Below are 17,442 nucleotides of genomic sequence, written 5' to 3'. Positions count from 1 at the left end.
GGACTGATATAAGCTAAGACTACTTGTGCTATTGTGGATACGCAACAATAGTTATACCCAAATGTAGATTGTTGTGCTGTTCATTTCTGGAAAAAGAACCACCTCCAGATTTCACCTTTGCGCATGCGCGAAACGATAAAACATCCGCATGCTTGTGAAACATTATTCCTTGCTGAAACATTTGTTATGCGTTTATGTATGATAATGATACACATTACAAGGTTACAAATAGTATTTCATAAGCAACTTATTGACACAACTAGTCACATGATCTCTGTTGAGTGTGCACTACGACTACCCTAGGGGGAATGAGTGCATTAGAGTAACGTGATGTTGAGCAGTATGACAAATAATGTAATGATTTGGTTTGATGTTCTAGGCCGTACTCAGCAATATTGCAGCTATATGACGGCGGTCTGTAAATAATCGAGTCTGGACCAGACAAACCAGTGATTGATATCATGAGCATCGATCCACGCAGTTGGGATCGATGACATGCATCAACCAAGTCAGCGAGCCTGACCACCCGATCCCGTTAGTCGCCTTTTACGACAAGCATAGTCACCTTTTACGGCAAGCATGGGTTGCTGAAGCTTGCCGTAAATGAACTGTTAACCTATTGTGAAAGGATACTTGGACATTGATGCCAAATTTGAACCTATTACGAGGAAGTTTTTGTAGCTGAGGGATGAGCCTCTGCTCACGAAAACAGGACAACCCCGATTAATGACTCGTTCTTTCAAATACAAAGTGCATGCATTGAGGGCTTGAACTAATTACTGTTGTATAATTGACCAAGTTAATCAAGGTCTTTCCTGAGCGTGCATTGCGTGGATCGATGAGCATGATGTTAATCGGTGGATTGTCTGGTCCAGACTCGATTATTTACAGACCGCCGTCATATAGCTGGAATATTGCTGAGTGCGGCGTTAAACAACAAAACAACCAACCATGAACGTGTCATATAGTTTTGATTATCTTTCAGTACATGTCACTGTTAGTGATTTTATCTGTCTTTGCAATAAATATTGCGCCAAAACCCGTTCCATGCTCACAAGAAATCACTGCTAGAAGCCGAGTCGATGGCACTGTTTAAGAACCACTATAAACTAGTGATGATGCTAGATGTTCGCGCAATGGTAAATGCAAAGAAATTATTTATCTAAAAAAAACCTGGAAAACATGGTACAAGTCAAAATAGGGAATTGCGTCGGACATAATTCTTTACCGATGCGTCAGATTTGGAAATTGTCTAGCACAAAACGTTGTGAAAGCTTTTCTGAGGCCTTGAATATTGTAAACTCACACAAGTTTAAGCAAGAGTCGTATTACCTCTTCGTAGAAAGGGCATGCTCCATTGTACTACATCCAAAGTTGTGAAATGTAGCTGGAGCTCTGGAATTTGTTCAACATAAAGGGAAAGTTGACTATTGGAAGTTGAAGTCATCCCTCTTGTGATACAGTCATCTGGAGAGTGTTTTGTTACTCTGAATCTTTATGCATACAAGCTTGAAGTTATGTTAATGTAGGACTACTGACTAATGATATCACGGTGCATACGACCTGACTGTTGTAGTGACATCATGACCCGATGGCCTTGATCAAAGTATATACAACATGTACATGTAGCTGATGAGTATCAGAGAGAGAGAGAGGGGGGGGGGGAGATGAAGGGAGGGGTGGAGGGAGTGAGAGAGAGAGGGAGAGAGATGGAGGGATAGAGAGAGAGGGGGAGAGAGAGGGAGAGCGATAGAGTTAGAGTCAGAGAGAGGGAGAGAGAGAGAGATGTATGATGAATGCCCCTGACTCCCCCCTTCAATCAGGAACTGACTGATCCACATTCCAGTGTCTACGTTTCACTACTGTCCACACAACCGTCATCAATATATAGGCCTACGTTTTACTTCTCCCCTATTGTCACTCTCACATCATAGGCTCTATGACGCCACAAGTACTACTGTTGTACGTCGCCTAGCACTACAATGTAAGTTAAAGTTTTCATTACACTCGAGGAGCCGTTGAACGGCGAAAGATTTTTGACAAGCACGAATTTCTGGACTCTGTTTTTTGTATTTAATACTTATACACCTGATGAAATCTTTTGTTTATATATTGTCTGTATTGTCTGGTCCAGATTCGATTATTTCCAGACCACTGTCACAGAGCTGGCATATTGTCGAGTGTTTAATAACAAATAAACAAACAAACCTACTATTTAAAATTGTAAATGATTAACTATGTCAAAATGGCAGTATGAATATCAACACAACGAGCTTATCACTAAGTAAGATGCTTATAGGTCAGACGGGACCGTTATCGTGATATGTTGTAAACAAAAGGTTGAGCGCCATAGTGGGGCGGTTAAGGCTAAAATGGTGCACTTTGGGTTAAGAGCAACAAACTTGGCACACATTGAACCATTTTGAACATTTCTGGATATGGATCCACCTCAGCAGAGCCACCTGGTGGTAGAAAATCCAAGATGGCCGCCAACATGGCCGAAACTCTCTAATGGTTTCTTTGATAGGCATTTAGAAGAGTACTAAGTAAAGATACGAATTTATGGATGAACAACTTCTTTATTACAATTAAAAGCGACGTTTCGGTGTAGGTTCTAACACCGTTATTCGTCGTCTTCATGGAGACGTGGCAATCTCATCCATCAACCGACTTGCTTGATAACGGTGTTGGGACCTACATCGAAACGTCGCTCTTAATTGTAATAAAGAAGTTGTTCATCGGTAAATTCTTATCCTTACTCTCTAATGGTATCAATATATACTCAATATATCATACTTATCTGATCCATTTATACATATATCCATAGGAATGCATGCGGAATGGATTTCAGCAAAGCTGTATATAATTCAAATATAGTTTGCAGCGCCCCCTAGTGGTAGAAAATCCAGGATGGCCGCCAGCATGGCTGAAATCTCAGCATCATACCTAGCTAGTGTCCCACACACTGACACCTCCTGTTTTAAAGAGGTTATCGGACAACGCAAAGGTTCGTAATAACGAAGGCGAAAGATAAAAGCTGCTCTATGAGCGGTCGCATTATACTTTCTTGTGGACTGAAATGTCTTTCTAGAAATACACTATATCATGTACATTGTATTTTTGTAATGTATCGCTGCTGAATTAAGTAAATACTATCAGAGTGAGTGTGTATGATTTTACGCCGCTTTTAGCAATATTCCAGCAATATCACGGCGGGGGACACCAGAAATGGGCTGCACACATTGTACCCAGGTGGGGAATCGAACCCGGGTCGTCGGCGAACCGACCGCCTAAAATACTACTATCAGACAGCCAATGCAACTGATATTACAATAGACAAATTCATAATAATTAATTACCAGTAAATCGTAAGAGACGACTAACGGGATCGGGTGGTCAGGCTCGCTGACTTGGTTAATGCATGTCATCAATCTCAATTGCGTGGATCGATGCTCATGATGTCAATCACTGGATTGTCTGGTCCAGACTCGATTATTGTACAGACCGCCGTCATATTCCTGAGATAATGCTGAGTGCGGCGTTAAACAATTAACAAACAAACAAAAACAATTACCAGGTAAACAAACATGCCATCGTCAAACTGCATCAGTGAAATGTTTTTGTTTTCGTATTAAGCTGAAATAATCGAACCAGGAAGTATCAGGCAATAACCAAAGGGGGATAAGCGATCTGATCAATCGTCAACTGCAGATCACTGCAAACCACTGCCGATTCATGTGCAAGAACGCCATATATTTCATCAGAGCAGAGACCCGTGAAGATTCCGGGGTAGAATAGGTCTTCAGCAACCCATGCTTGCCCGTAAAAGGCGACTATGCTTGTCGTAAAAGGCGATGACATGCATCAACCAAGTCAGCAAGCCTGACCACCCGATCCCGTTAGTCGCCTTTTACAGCAAGCATGGGTTGCTGAAGACCTATTCTACCCTGGATCTTCACGGGTCACTTACACAGTGATGTGTATGGGTATTTTTATGTATCTACCTGCAGTACCTTGCATGTGCACCTAATCAAAGATGTTTTGTTTTGGTTGGGTTTCATGCATACAGTGTTGTCCAATAATTATCAGCTATATTACATGCAGTGCACATACATAGTGGTATATGTCGTTATCAGAACTCCTTGTAAGATGGAATATGACTGTTTGTTTGTTTGTTTGTTGTTTAACGCCGCACTCAGCAATTTTCCAGCTTTATGACTGCGGTCTGTAAATAATCGAGTCTGGACCAGACAATCCAGTGATTGATATCATGAGCATCGATCAACGTAATTGGGATCGATGACATGCATCAACCAAGTCAGCGAGCCTGACCACCCGATCCCGTTAGTCGCCTTTTACGACAAGCATAGTCACCTTTTACGGCATGCATGGGTTGCTGAAGACCTGTTCTACCCCAGATTCTTCACGGGTCGGAATATGACTGAATTCCGCTATTACTCCTTTACCACTCAGTAGTTCTCATATGTTATTGTAAATGTAATTAAAAGGCATTGACGCAAACAAAATGACGACAGAATGTAAACAAAACAAGTGGTTGACATCGTGACATATATGATTAAGTAGAGCATTTAGGCGACAGAAATAGACTTTTTGATCGGAATACGAATATTCCTTTGCGTACTTTCGTAATAAAGATATGCGACGGCTTCTGTATTCAAGAGTGTGATACAACATTACAACTAGGTTACGGTGCACGGTTATTCAGTCCGCCCGCCATTGTTGTTGTGGCGGCTACCGCAGTGACAAGCATAGCTTTCTCGCAGTAAGTAAATAAACAAATCTTATATCACCTATCTGCTTACTAGGTCAGCTTTGAAACATTTAATTTCTCAATGCAATCAGTACTATATGTGGCAATACATATAATGTAGTAATACAGCCATAATCTAGTTCATGTCTATACACTGATATTGATTTTACATGCCCAGTGTCAGATAATATCTTGAGGACGCATGATTTTCTTGGTGCCATCACTGATTTTCAGTGATCCATTTATATTTCTTCATGACTATTCTACCTTTTATGCCTAATGGGAACTGTTTCGGCAGGTAATTGAGAAATTATTGTGTTCACATGACGTGCCATCTTATAAAGAGGTAATCTGACAACTAAAACGCTCGTATTAACGAAACCGAAAGTTAACATCGCTCTATGAATGTCATCGCATATTCATCAAAGGATTGCATGTGAATGTATGTACTTCCGCAGAGGCAATGCTTCCAGGTACTTCCAGTTATCTTGGGGATTTTTGAAGGATATGTTTGTACAAAACTAGTTTATGGGTTTGTCGATAAATTAAACCACACATTTGATCATAACAAAATGCATCTGTCAATCCACAATTGCAGCTGCCATGGATTCTGAGTATCATATTCATCACAAACAAAACACACATACATCATTATCATATTTTCAATTGAACACCCATTGATATCTGTAAAGAAACAATATTGCTTTCAAGCAGGAAGTCAGAAAATCACAACAGTAATCAAAGGGAGATAACTCATCTATACCGCAACCTATAGCAGACCACTATTCTTTGTAAGCGACACACGTTTACTATATTCTCAATGTAAATACATGGGGTCCAGTACGACGGAATTTATACACCTTTTTATATCAGTCGTATTAATATATGTTTTAGCTCAATTTTCGGGATAGATAGATACATGGATAGAGGGATAGAAAGACAGATAGATCTTGATGAAAATTACAATATTATCCATATACTTACATTTAAGTTTATCCTAAAACAAAATCTACATATTTATTCTGTCTAAGGTGGACTTATATATTGTATGATATATAAAAGTATATATTCTGTATCGTTAGGTAGCATCATGTCTTTGGGTCGCTACCTAAATGTGAGTCTGAACCCAATACAGCAAGTTCGTTCCTTCCTGTCTGAGGCTGGGGAGGCTGAGGAGCGAGGAGCCAACAGTGGCAGTTTTCTTTTCATCCATGACGCGAAAGGTACTATTTGTGTGTTTGTTGTTTAATGGCCAACTCAGCAATATTCCAGCTATTTAAGGGCGATCGATAAATAATCGAGTGTGAACCAGGCAATCCAGTGATTGATATCATGAGCATGGATCTACGCAATTATGACATGATGACACATGAACCAAGTCTGCCTGACCATTCGATCCGGTTGTGGCCTCTTATGACAAGCACATTTGTGGAAGAACATTCTAACCCTGATCTTCTCGGGGCCGAGGAGTGCTAACTGGGTGTGTTTTCATAGGGTAGCGGGGGCACGGGTGGCCCAGTCGTCTAAGGCGCCGCGATTCGCTGTGCAGAGTTGCGTCCCTTGGGCACGCCAGAAACCTATGATTGTGGGTTCGAATCCCGGTTCGCCCTGATTATGTTTCTGGGTTTGTCAGCACCATACCCGTGCTCGTGGGTTTCACCGAAGTGGAAAACGTCTGAGACCTGCATCACTTCGGGCTTTCCTCCCACATTAAGCTGACACGCCGTGAATAACGTTAAAAGCGGCGTTAAACCCAACTCACTCACTCACTCACTCATAGGGTAGCCCCTTGCTCCCGTTTTACTATGGAGGTAATTTGCTCAGTTAAGTATATTTCGAAATAGTCATTAATCTTTAACACATATTTAACATTACTTTGAGGTATATATCGTGTATTCACGTGAATATCGTGCAATATAAAATATATTGTGTTCCAGAAAATGATCTTCTCCCAGAACATACCTATCAAATACCGCTGTCCCCAGCCCGGATACAGTATCTCAAAGACAAGACAGCACCTAAACGAAGCATCAAACGAAATCTGGAGGATAAAGGTATCAGCTGCGAGTTTGATTTTGCCAAATCTACAGTCACTATCTCCAAACCAGGGAAGAAGACGGACCAAGATGCTCTTCAGATTATCAAGGACAGTATATGTGAGGTGGACATCCCGTCAGATGAAATCAAGGATATGGAGGATTGCATGGAGACGTCACCTGTAGAAGGTTCAAGGGATGAAGACGTAGAAGTACTGGCTGTGAAGTATGACACGATGGTGACGGTAGTCGGCCCTGCTGGTGCCATACGTCATTTAGATCACTGTGTACAACGGTCAAAGCAGAGGCATGAATCTACTGAACCATTAGTGACTGCAAACATGAAAGAAGAAAGCGTTCCAATGTCTGAAGACTGCCTCAAATATATTTACCAGTATAAATGGGCACAGTTTGATGCCCTCAAGGAACGTCTCACCGGAGTACAGTTGACAACACAGAGAAATGAAATAAGGGTTAGGGGACCTCAAAGGGAGATTGATGACGTAGTGAAAAGCATTAAAAGTGAAGTTGAGCGTGTCACAAGCTTCACCCTAACTATCGGTCCTGACATAAGTATCACAGCTGTCGCAGGTGTCTCGAAACGTGTTGGTGAGAAGTATAAATGTATCATTTCTACCCAGGAACATTTCGGTCACATGCAATCCATTCCTTCACGAACGCTAGACTCACTCAGTCTAAGTATATCAGGTATGTCAAACCATCTAAAAAGACCGCAAAAAATGTTTTCCTATTAATAACTATTCCAACCAAAAGTATAATATTCAAGAACTTACTAGTTTGAAAAAATGATTTATATTTTTCATTCATTGAAATCATTCCTTAAGTATTTTCTTTACAGAACAAAAGGCAAGGAAAGTGACGGTTGTTATGAATGCTCTTGAAAAACAACAGGTATTATTGCATATTATTTCTTTCAACACTCATATGGTGCAGACAATGAAATAATGTTTTCTGCTCTATATAATGTTATATTTCCAAGATATATTTCAAAAATCATATAATTACAATATATGGATATATTAATTATATCTTATGGTTGGACAACTCCAAGATACCAAACTATGCGGGTGGCTTCCATTCGTTTCTTTATTCTCAATTTTCAGGCTGATGTCATTGTAAACACCACAAACGGGGAGTTGGTCCTAGACAAAGGGCAGGGAGTGTCCCGGTGTATTTCCCATGCCGCTGGAAGCGCCATCCATGATCAACTGAAGCGAGATTATCCAAATGGCATCAAACATGGAGAGGTGGCAGAATCCGGACCTGGCAATATCAAAACCTGTAAGACCATTTATCATGGCGCACTTCCTTCATTCCCAGAGAAAGGTAGTCCAAACTATGAGAAGGAAGAAGAAGAATGTTTTAAGGTGAGTAGCAATGACAAGGACAATGCCTGTTTGATAGCCTTCTTTGGTATTGTAATTATTACAAGCTGAAAAACTGTTGGGGCGTGGGGTAGCCGAGTTGTTAAAGCTTGTGCTCTTCACGCCGAAGGCCCGAGTTCGCTTCCCCACAAGGTACACTGTGCGAAGCCCATTTCTGGTGTCCCCTGCCTTGATTTTGCTGGACTTTTGCTAAGAGCGGTGTAAAACCTTACTCACTCACTCACTAAAATAAGTCTTGGCATTTCTGTGGATAATTCTAAAGAGAACAACCAGATGTTTCATGTGATGCATTGGTAAACTTAAATATGCAACAGTGATTCTGTTGTAGAATTATAATTGCTGATGTTTTGTGAATAAACGAAACTGCAAATAGAACCATTTTCATCTGAATACTGACCGCCTCCGGGGTAGAGTGTCCGCCCGGAGAGTGGCAGGTCCGGGGTTCGATCTCCGGCCGCGTCATACCAAAAGACGTTAAAAGATGGTACTTGTTGTTACCCTGTTTGTTGGCGCTCGGCATTAAGGGGCTAAAACAAGGACTGGTCGGCTCGGAGTCAGTATGTGTCTGAGAGGGGTTTTCATGTTAAACTGCGGCATGGTGTCTCACTGGGCTAGCACTATAAAATCGGCTTCAATCTGCACTAGTACAAGCACACACACGCTCTTGAAAGAGCATCTTGACTACCATCAACTTGGTTGTGACAATTTCATGTGTTACATCAACAGACTTGTTTAGATGTTTAGATCCCCCACGAATACAGATGGTAAGAAAACATCTAACATTACAATGCTCTGGTAGACTGGGTTCTACATGACACAGAGCAATTATATACATTAATATATATCATCGATCTGCAACACTGAATTTCGCAACATCATTCAATTGAAATATTCCCAAAGGGTAGTTCAGATCTGTTTCCTTGTGCAGTGGATGGTGTCCTTGGTATTCAACTGTCTCATCAAGGCATCTGAGAAACGGTACACCTCTATTGCCTTCCCTGCCCTTGGAACTGGAGTCCTGAAGTACCCAGTCCAACACGTGGTCCAGCTGATGTACAAAGCTATCCGACTCTTCAACGAGGACAAGGGAACTGGGTCTATCAGTGAGATCATTATCGTAATCTACCCCGAAACAAAGCTCTCGGTGAAACAGGTATTGTTTAGTTTTCTGAAGTTATTATTCTTGTGTGGGCCGCACGTGCGACCATGTCTGTCCACATTGTCGCAATATCGTGGCGCAGGGTTACGTGTCTCGGGCGTGCCAGAAACCTATGAGCGTGGGTTCGAATCCTGATTATGTTTGTTGGTTGGTCAGCACCAGGCACATACATGTGGGTTTTACCAAAGATGTAAACATCAAATACATAAGACATAAAGGGCGCGCAGTGATATAACTGAAATATTGTTCGAATTTGTGTTAAAACCACGCTCACTCGATGATTTGTGATCTTTAAACTACATTTTCAGCAAGTCATAACAAGTTTATGCTACCAATGTTAATTTTTTTTTTTTATTTTATTTTTTTTTTGGGGGGGGGGGGGGGGGGGGGTGAAAAAAGGGTCTAATGTATGTAGTTCCTGAGCGTTTAAAACTGTTTTTTGTTGTTTTTTAGCTGTTTCTAGCTCATCGCCATACATACAAGCTGAAGACAAGGCATCTCACGAGAATACAGGAGTTTCACGAAGGTGCGAAGTCGAAAGGGTGTTGATAGAAGATGTAAATACTACCGTTATATACATAAGATGAATGTTAGATAGTACCATACTTAACAGTTAGGGGCGGTGGGGTAGCCTACTGGTTGGTGGTCACATGGGTACAATGTGTGAAGCCTATTCTGGTGTACCCCGCCGTGATATTGCTAAAAGCGGCGTAAAACCATACTCACTCACTCACGTAACTGTAAATACAAAACTTTCCCAAAGTAATGTGCGAAATAAAAATGGATAGATAGAACAGTTTTGCCTTGAGGGTAAATATAATGACCCTGACATCTACGGTATAAAGAGTTGCTAGCCAACATGGATAATGTTACATGACACTTGTGTGATCAAATGACTTTCCTCAACACGTTATCTTCTGTGACTTTCTATTTCGCGGATGTACATTTATTGTCTGTGGTAAATGTTTCTATTTCACATCTATGTATAGAGATGAAAAAGGACCACAAGCGGAAGTGCGAGGTTCGAGTCCACGTGGGTAACACCCTTCTGCAGGTTGTAAACGGCGAGGTGCATGATGCTAAGGACGTCACAGAGGTTCTCCTTGTTCTGTGGAATGATAAGGAAATAGAAAGTAAGTCGTTTGTTTGTTTGTTTGTTTGTTGTTTTAACACTCAGCAATATTCCGGCTATATGACGGCCGTTTGTAAATAATCGAGTCTGCACAAGACAATCCTGCTATTGACATCATGAGCATTGATCCACGCAGTTTGAATACGATGACATGCATCAACCAAGTCAACGAGCCTGACCACCCGATCCCGTAAGTCGCCTCTTACGACAAGCATACTTACCTTTAACGGTAAGCATGGGTTGCTGAAGACCTATTCTACCCCGGATCTTCACGGGTCAGATAAAGTAAAGTAAAAACATGATTTAAATCGTATGAGGTATGTAATGTTTAAGTTGTGAATAAAGTCCCTCGTAACCTCTTGTTGTCACAATAAATGGATCGGGTGGACAGGCAATATCACTTTGCTCATAATATCAATCACTGGTTTGTCTGGTACCGACGCGATTATTTTGGTGAAGCCGTGATTTGGCAGAACACTGCTGACAGTGGCGTGAAACAACAAACAAATTTGTGAAACAAAACATGAAAGTCGTGGAAAATGTTCAAATATTTTTTTTCTACAAAGTACCACAAGATAAACGTTCCGAGAGAAATAGTCATAGCCTATGTATACCTTGTATTCCAGATCCGACAGAGAATCCAGGGCTTATGAGCATATATCCACAAAGAATAGAATGGCAAGGCGGCGCTTATGGTTTGTGTTTAATATCCTATGGGGGCGGTCGGGTAGCCAAGTGGTTAAAGCGCTCGCTCGTCACGCTGAAGACCCGGGTTCGATTTCCGACATGGATACAATGTGTGAAGCCCATTTCTGGTGTCCCCCGCCGTGATATTGCTGGAATATTGCTAAAAGCGGCGTAAAACCATACTCACTCACTCACTTATAGCATATGTATTATCGATGAAGAAAACATAGATCATCGATAAAGATCATTCATTCATTCATTCATTCATCCATTCATTCATTGCACCGCCTCCGTGGTTTTAGTGGTAGAGAATCTGCGAAAGGTCCTGGGTTCGATTTCCGATTGCGTCATACCAAAAGACGTTAAAAGATGGTACTTGTTAACTGCCTGGCGCTCGGCAGTAAGGGGCTAAAAGAGGACTGGTCGGCTCGGAGTTATTTTATTGTGTCAGAGTGTGGCATCCATGTTAAACTGTGACATGGTATCTCAGTGGGCTAGCACTATAAAATCGGCATAGATCCGGGCTGGTACAAGCAGCCACACACACGTGCATTGCTAGTCGCCATATAAATGCAATAATCTTGAACGCGACGTTAGTCCCCATTTTACCTAACCTCATTCATTAATTTAGGATCGAAATATATCCACGGAGACATGCCTTTCTCAGCTTTGGCTCATCAGTATATACTGAGTTATATTTGTCAACGGGCTCTGAAGTCAACACGACTGGTATCAAGCCATAGCAGTAATAAATGGCGAAATGTCATACAAAAGTATCATATCTGTCTTTGTTATCTGTTTATTTCTCTTATGAAAATACCCGTTGTTACAGTGTCTGAACTAAGCGAGACCATATGTGCTCTGGACAGTACAACCCTGGCGACGGGGACGCTGATACACTCTTACTGTCCTGAGAACAAGTTAGAACTCGCGAGTGAAGCTATTGCACAAGGGATAAGAAACGCTGGTGACAAACTACAGTGCAACACCATCACCATCCCCATCGCTCCTTCAGGTGAGAGATGCTGGCACGATGACTGCATCCATAAAGGCATTTAGTTATGTATCCAAAGTTCGTGGGGCTCACGTGTATTGTGTGCATTATATTGGGTCCTGAAAGTGAGGTTAGAACTTAAATGCTAAATAATGTCTTTCAGTTTGTTACCATTCTAGCCAAGGCATGGTATCTTATACAGCTTAGATACATCTGGTCAGCGGGAGCTGTATATCGGGGCTATGGAAATGCTTTGGGATGTTTTGGTGATATTATGTTTCATGCAATAACAATCTGATCATTCCCCTGTCGAAACAATGGACAGGTTTTTTAGAAGTTTTCCCAGGAAGAATCTGCGGTTGTCTTTACCCTCGATATAACTGAAAATATCAGTTCATCACCTCGAACCCTGGTTCCATAACAATAATGTACAAAGGTCAATTTGCATTGAGTAGCACTGACACTTTCTAACATCTACAGTAAACTACCGTAACGGTTATAACGAACACGCTTATAACGAACTGACGGATATAACGAACTTACTTTTTGGTCCCGACTACTTGCTGTAGTCATGCTGTATATGTACTTATAACGAACTACGGTTATAACGAACTAAAATTAGTAGTCCCTTTGAGTTCGTTATAACCGTAGTTTACAGTATCTTGTTTTGTGTGTCTGATTGTCTGGTGTGTTACATGTCACCGTTGCGTCAGGAAACTTTTTCATGCACCTTCTATAAGTGGAGGGTGCTACCGTTAGAGAACGACATGCTTACCCTCTGTTTGAACACCTGTTCCAGCACTGATTTTCAGTGATCCATTCATATAATTTTCACCGCTTTTTTTTCCTTTTCCGCCAAATTGAATCTGTTTCGACGGATATCTGAGAGTGTTTATTATCGGGTGTTGATGTTTTATATGTATGTATGCTTCTACAGGCACAATGGCGAAAAAACCAAATGCTGCTGCTCGGTTGGTGCATGCTGGAGTAACGAAAGCCAGCGGCTGTGTGCATGTTGTCACAGTCATCATCCCTGACATCCACACATTTTCACCATTTGTCACCAAACTAGCAGAGTTGTGCAAGGGTGAGCTGCAAGTTCGTGCTAACATCGACAGGTCGCCGGTTGCAGGTATGGATGTTTTTCAAAAAGTTAGATTTATATAAACAAAGAATTGATGTTGCATGGTTGACAGTTTGCGAGTGGGCCAGACATGGCCACTTCATTGGACGATTAAAGGGAGATAACACCGTTGTGGAGCAATCGATCAGGGAACCTGAGAAATTTTTAAGTCTTTGAAAGGCATTTAGAAGTGACACACACAAGGCAGAGAATGTATGAATATCAACTTCTTTATTATGAGGAACACAACGTGTCGGGGTATATACTTTCTCCGTCATCATGATATCGTTCAACAGGATGATGGAGTAAGTATATACTCCGTCATCGTGATATCGTTCATCAGCATGAAGGAGTAACTATACACTCCGTCATCATGATATCGTTCACCAGGATGAAGGAGTAAGTGTATACTCCGTCATCATGATATCGGTCACCAGGATGAGGGAGTAAGTATATACTCCGTCACCATTATACCGTTCATCAGGATAAAGAAGTAAGTATATACTCCGTCATCATGATATCGTTCATCAGGATGAAGGAGTAAGTATATACTCCGTCATCATGATATCGTTCATCAGGATGAAGGAGTAAGTATATACTCCGTCATCATGATATCGTTCATCAGGATGAAGGAGTAAGTATATACTCCGTCATCATGATAACGTTCACCAGGATAAAGGAGTAAGTATCTACTCCATCATCATGATATCGTTCACCGGGATGAAGGAGTAAGTATACACTCCGAAACGTTGTGTTCCTCATAACAAAGAAGTTGACATCCATAAATTCTCTTCCTTACAAGAAATATGAGGAAATCGTTTCTCACTACACAGAAATGAAACTGCATTCAAGCGATTTACAAGTCATATATTTTTAAGCCGACAATTTAAGCTATGTTTTCTGATTATTTTATAATAATTTGCTTTACACAGTCAGTCTTTTGAACATTTCTATCTTTCTGAATCTTCTCATGTTATGTCTATGGTTTCAAGATTTAACATTTGATTATTGATATTTCCATCTAAACTTTAGTATATCTCACGTTTCGTCCGCAAATATACGTTGTACATATCTAGCAAATATTGATGTATGTTACAGCAACAAGCCTTGAATAGATCATTTTTGAAAATAGTAATTAAAGCACACGTTCATAAACAAAACTATCGTGGTACCAATTATTACGAGGTGATATCAAAAAGTTGAAACACAATGGCTCACCGATAAATCTGACCGACAGAAAGTACTAATTTATAAATTTGCAAAATCAGTACATGACGGCACAGGATAAGAGAATAATCAATAAATAATATTGAAACACATAGTTTAGGTCTGATAGGTGGGAGTAGCATAAGTACCGTGCCCAAGAACGAATATTTTGTAATGCACTCGTGTATGTACAGAATTATGGCACTGTTGAATGTCTTAAAACAGCATTTCTCCGTATTCTAATATAGAATTGTTTTGGAAGTGGGCAGGACTTCGGCATTTACAATTAGGTGTTCAATTCGTACTTGGCAAATAGATAGCATTTTATTTGTTTGTTTGTTTAACGCCGCATTAAATATAAAGCAATATTCCAGATGTATGACGGCAGTCTATAAATAATCAATTCTGGACCAGGCAATCCAGTTATTGATATCATGAGCATCAATCCACACCGAATCACCCTCGTGTCGCTTCTATATAGGTCCCACTAGCCGCCTGCAGACTCCCCCATCCCGAACTTCCTCGAACCACCCTCGTGTCACTTCTATATAGGTCCCACTAGCCGCCTTCAGACTCCTCCTTCCCGAACTTCCTCGAACCACCCTCGTGTCGCTTCTATATAGGTCCCACTAGCCGCCTGCAGACTCCCCCATCCCGAACTTCCTCGAACCACCCTCGTGTCACTTCTATATAGGTCCCACTAGCCGCCTGCAGAGTCCCCCTTCCCGAACTTCCTCGAACCACCCTCGTGTCGCTTCTATATAGGTCCCACTAGCCGCCTGCAGACTCCCCCATCCCGAACTTCCTCGAACCACCCTCGTGTCACTTCTATATAGGTCCCACTAGCCGCCTGCAGACTCCCCCATCCCGAACTTCCTCGAACCACCCTCGTGTCGCTTCTATATAGGTCCCACTAGCCGCCTGCAGACTCCCCCATCCCGAACTTCCTCGAACCACCCTCGTGTCGCTTCTATATAGGTCCCACTAGCCGCCTGCAGACTCCCCCATCCCGAACTTCCTCGAACCACCCTCGTGTCGCTTCTATATAGGTCCCACTAGCCGCCTGCAGACTCCCCCATCCCGAACTTCCTCGAACCACCCTCGTGTCGCTTCTATATAGGTCCCACTAGCCGCCTGCAGACTCCCCCGTCCCGAACTTCCCGAAAGACATGCTCATGTGGTCGGAATAATAGAATTGACTCTGCTTTTTGCAGAGATTTCTATTGAATATGGAAATTTTCTTCAATCATTTGCTACACTACTTTCACTCCTAAAACATTTACAAAAGTAAAACCTTAATGTCTGTTGAATATTTAAGAATTACTGATAACGAGAACGCATCATAACATTCTATTGTTTAGTTATTGTAGTTTTGTCTGAAATGTCCAAAATTGAACATATTCCTAAATATTTTAAATATGTCGCTAATGTCAACCTTTCTCTGTGCACAAAAGAACCTCTCCGTGGTCGAGTGGTAGAGCGTCCGCCCGGAGAGTGGAAGGTCCGGGGTTCGACCCCCTGCCGCGTCATACCAAAAGACGTTAAAAGATGGTACTTGTTGTTACCCTGTCTGGCGCTCGGCATTAAGGGGCTAAAACAAGGACTGGTCGGCTCGGAGTCAGTATACTGTGTCTGAGAGGGGTATTCATGTTAAACTGCGGCATGGTATCTCAGTGAGATAGCACTATAAATCGGCATTAGTCCGGACTAGTACAAGCAGCCACACAAAGACACACACGTACATGCACGTCGCTATATAAGTGCAATAATCTTGGACGCGACGTTAAACCCCATTTCACCTCACCTCACCTGTGCACAAAACCAGATATGTCCAAATCACTAATGCCTGTATCGTTTATCCCAGATGACCTATGGAAGGGGACGTACGCAGAGAAAGCGCACCAGTCCCAGGTTAGTCGTCTGTCCACGAGGGTTGTGACGATTGCTGGATGTCAATATATCATAACTTCGGACTCGGAAGACACGAACCGGAACGCTGCCGAGGAATTTAAGATGGAGCTTACCAAAGAGATACCTTCTCACAGTTACATCAATTTCGAATGAGAATTCGAAGTCATGTCGCCATAGCACGGAGGAGAAAAGCGTACCAAGTTCTTGTAAACATTATTTTGGTTGGATGGTTTCTTGTTTAACGCCGCATTTAGCAATATTCCAGTATATGACGGCGGTCTGTAAATAATCGAGTCTGGACCAGACAATCCAGTGATTAATATCATGAGCATCAACCCACGCAATTGGGATACGATGACATACATCAACCAAGTCAGCGAGCCTGACCACCCGAACCCGTTAGTCGCCTTTTACGACAAGCATAGTCACTTTTTAGGCCAGCATGGGTTGCTGAAGACCTATTCAACCCCGGAATCTTCACAGGTCTAAACATTATGTAACCACCTTATGTAATCACCATAGTACAGAAATGTATTCAGATTATTTTACATTATCGTTTGTTCATGTATACGCTAGCCAGGTCTTCATTAATCTTTACTTATGAAGAATATGCTACCAATATAAATTGAGGGGCAAAAGAAAGCAAACCGAAGATTTTTTTTACTATCATATTATCATTCCTATTATATTACTATTTGATAGTTTTTGTTTGTTTGTTTATTTGTTGTTTAATACGCCACACTCAGCAATATTCCAGCTATATGACGGCGGTCTGTAAATGATCGAGGCTGGACCAGACAATCCAGTGATATCATGAGCATGGACCCATGCAATTGGGATACGATTACATGCATCAACAAAGTCAGCGAACCTGACCACCCGATCCCCTGCTCGTGAGATAGTCGGAATCGTTCAATCGACTCTGCTTTATGCAGAGATTTCTATTGGATATGGTTTTGTCGCATTATTTATATAATTGAAAACTGAAAGGACTGTTAACCATCAGTCATACCTGCA

General features: G+C 41.6%; 1 protein-coding gene across 1 annotated transcript; it reads left to right on the top strand.

Annotated features, from left to right (window-relative positions):
- The first annotated feature begins 4,735 nt into the window (after positions 1-4,735).
- LOC139452233 (uncharacterized) lies at positions 4,736-17,190 on the top strand. The gene is made up of 12 exons (XM_071233633.1): positions 4,736-4,783; positions 5,854-5,994; positions 6,709-7,515; positions 7,667-7,719; positions 7,932-8,195; positions 9,142-9,366; positions 9,826-9,898; positions 10,362-10,505; positions 11,131-11,199; positions 12,024-12,206; positions 13,123-13,317; positions 16,379-17,190. Exons 2-12 carry the CDS (start codon positions 5,862-5,864, stop codon positions 16,576-16,578), a joined length of 2,346 nt encoding a protein of 781 aa, XP_071089734.1. The 5' UTR covers positions 4,736-4,783; positions 5,854-5,861; the 3' UTR covers positions 16,579-17,190.
- Positions 17,191-17,442: the final 252 nt, after the last annotated feature.

This window comes from Haliotis cracherodii, unplaced genomic scaffold (assembly GCF_022045235.1).
Source record: "Haliotis cracherodii isolate W230 unplaced genomic scaffold, xgHalCrac1.p SCAF_9, whole genome shotgun sequence".
Taxonomy (NCBI): domain Eukaryota; kingdom Metazoa; phylum Mollusca; class Gastropoda; order Lepetellida; family Haliotidae; genus Haliotis; species Haliotis cracherodii.
This window is presented reverse-complemented; position numbering and strand designations above follow the sequence as displayed.

What these genes read in the sequence shown, in the direction of transcription:
- LOC139452233 (XM_071233633.1), top strand. Translation starts at nt 5,862, where the DNA reads ATGTCTTTGGGTCGCTACCTAAATGTGAGTCTGAACCCAATACAGCAA. An exon ending in ACTCAGTCTAAGTATATCAG is followed by an intron (nt 7,516 to 7,666) that starts GTATGTCAAACC and finishes TTTTCTTTACAG; the next exon opens with AACAAAAGGCAAGGAAAGTG. An exon ending in CAAAGCTCTCGGTGAAACAG is followed by an intron (nt 9,367 to 9,825) that starts GTATTGTTTAGT and finishes GTTGTTTTTTAG; the next exon opens with CTGTTTCTAGCTCATCGCCA.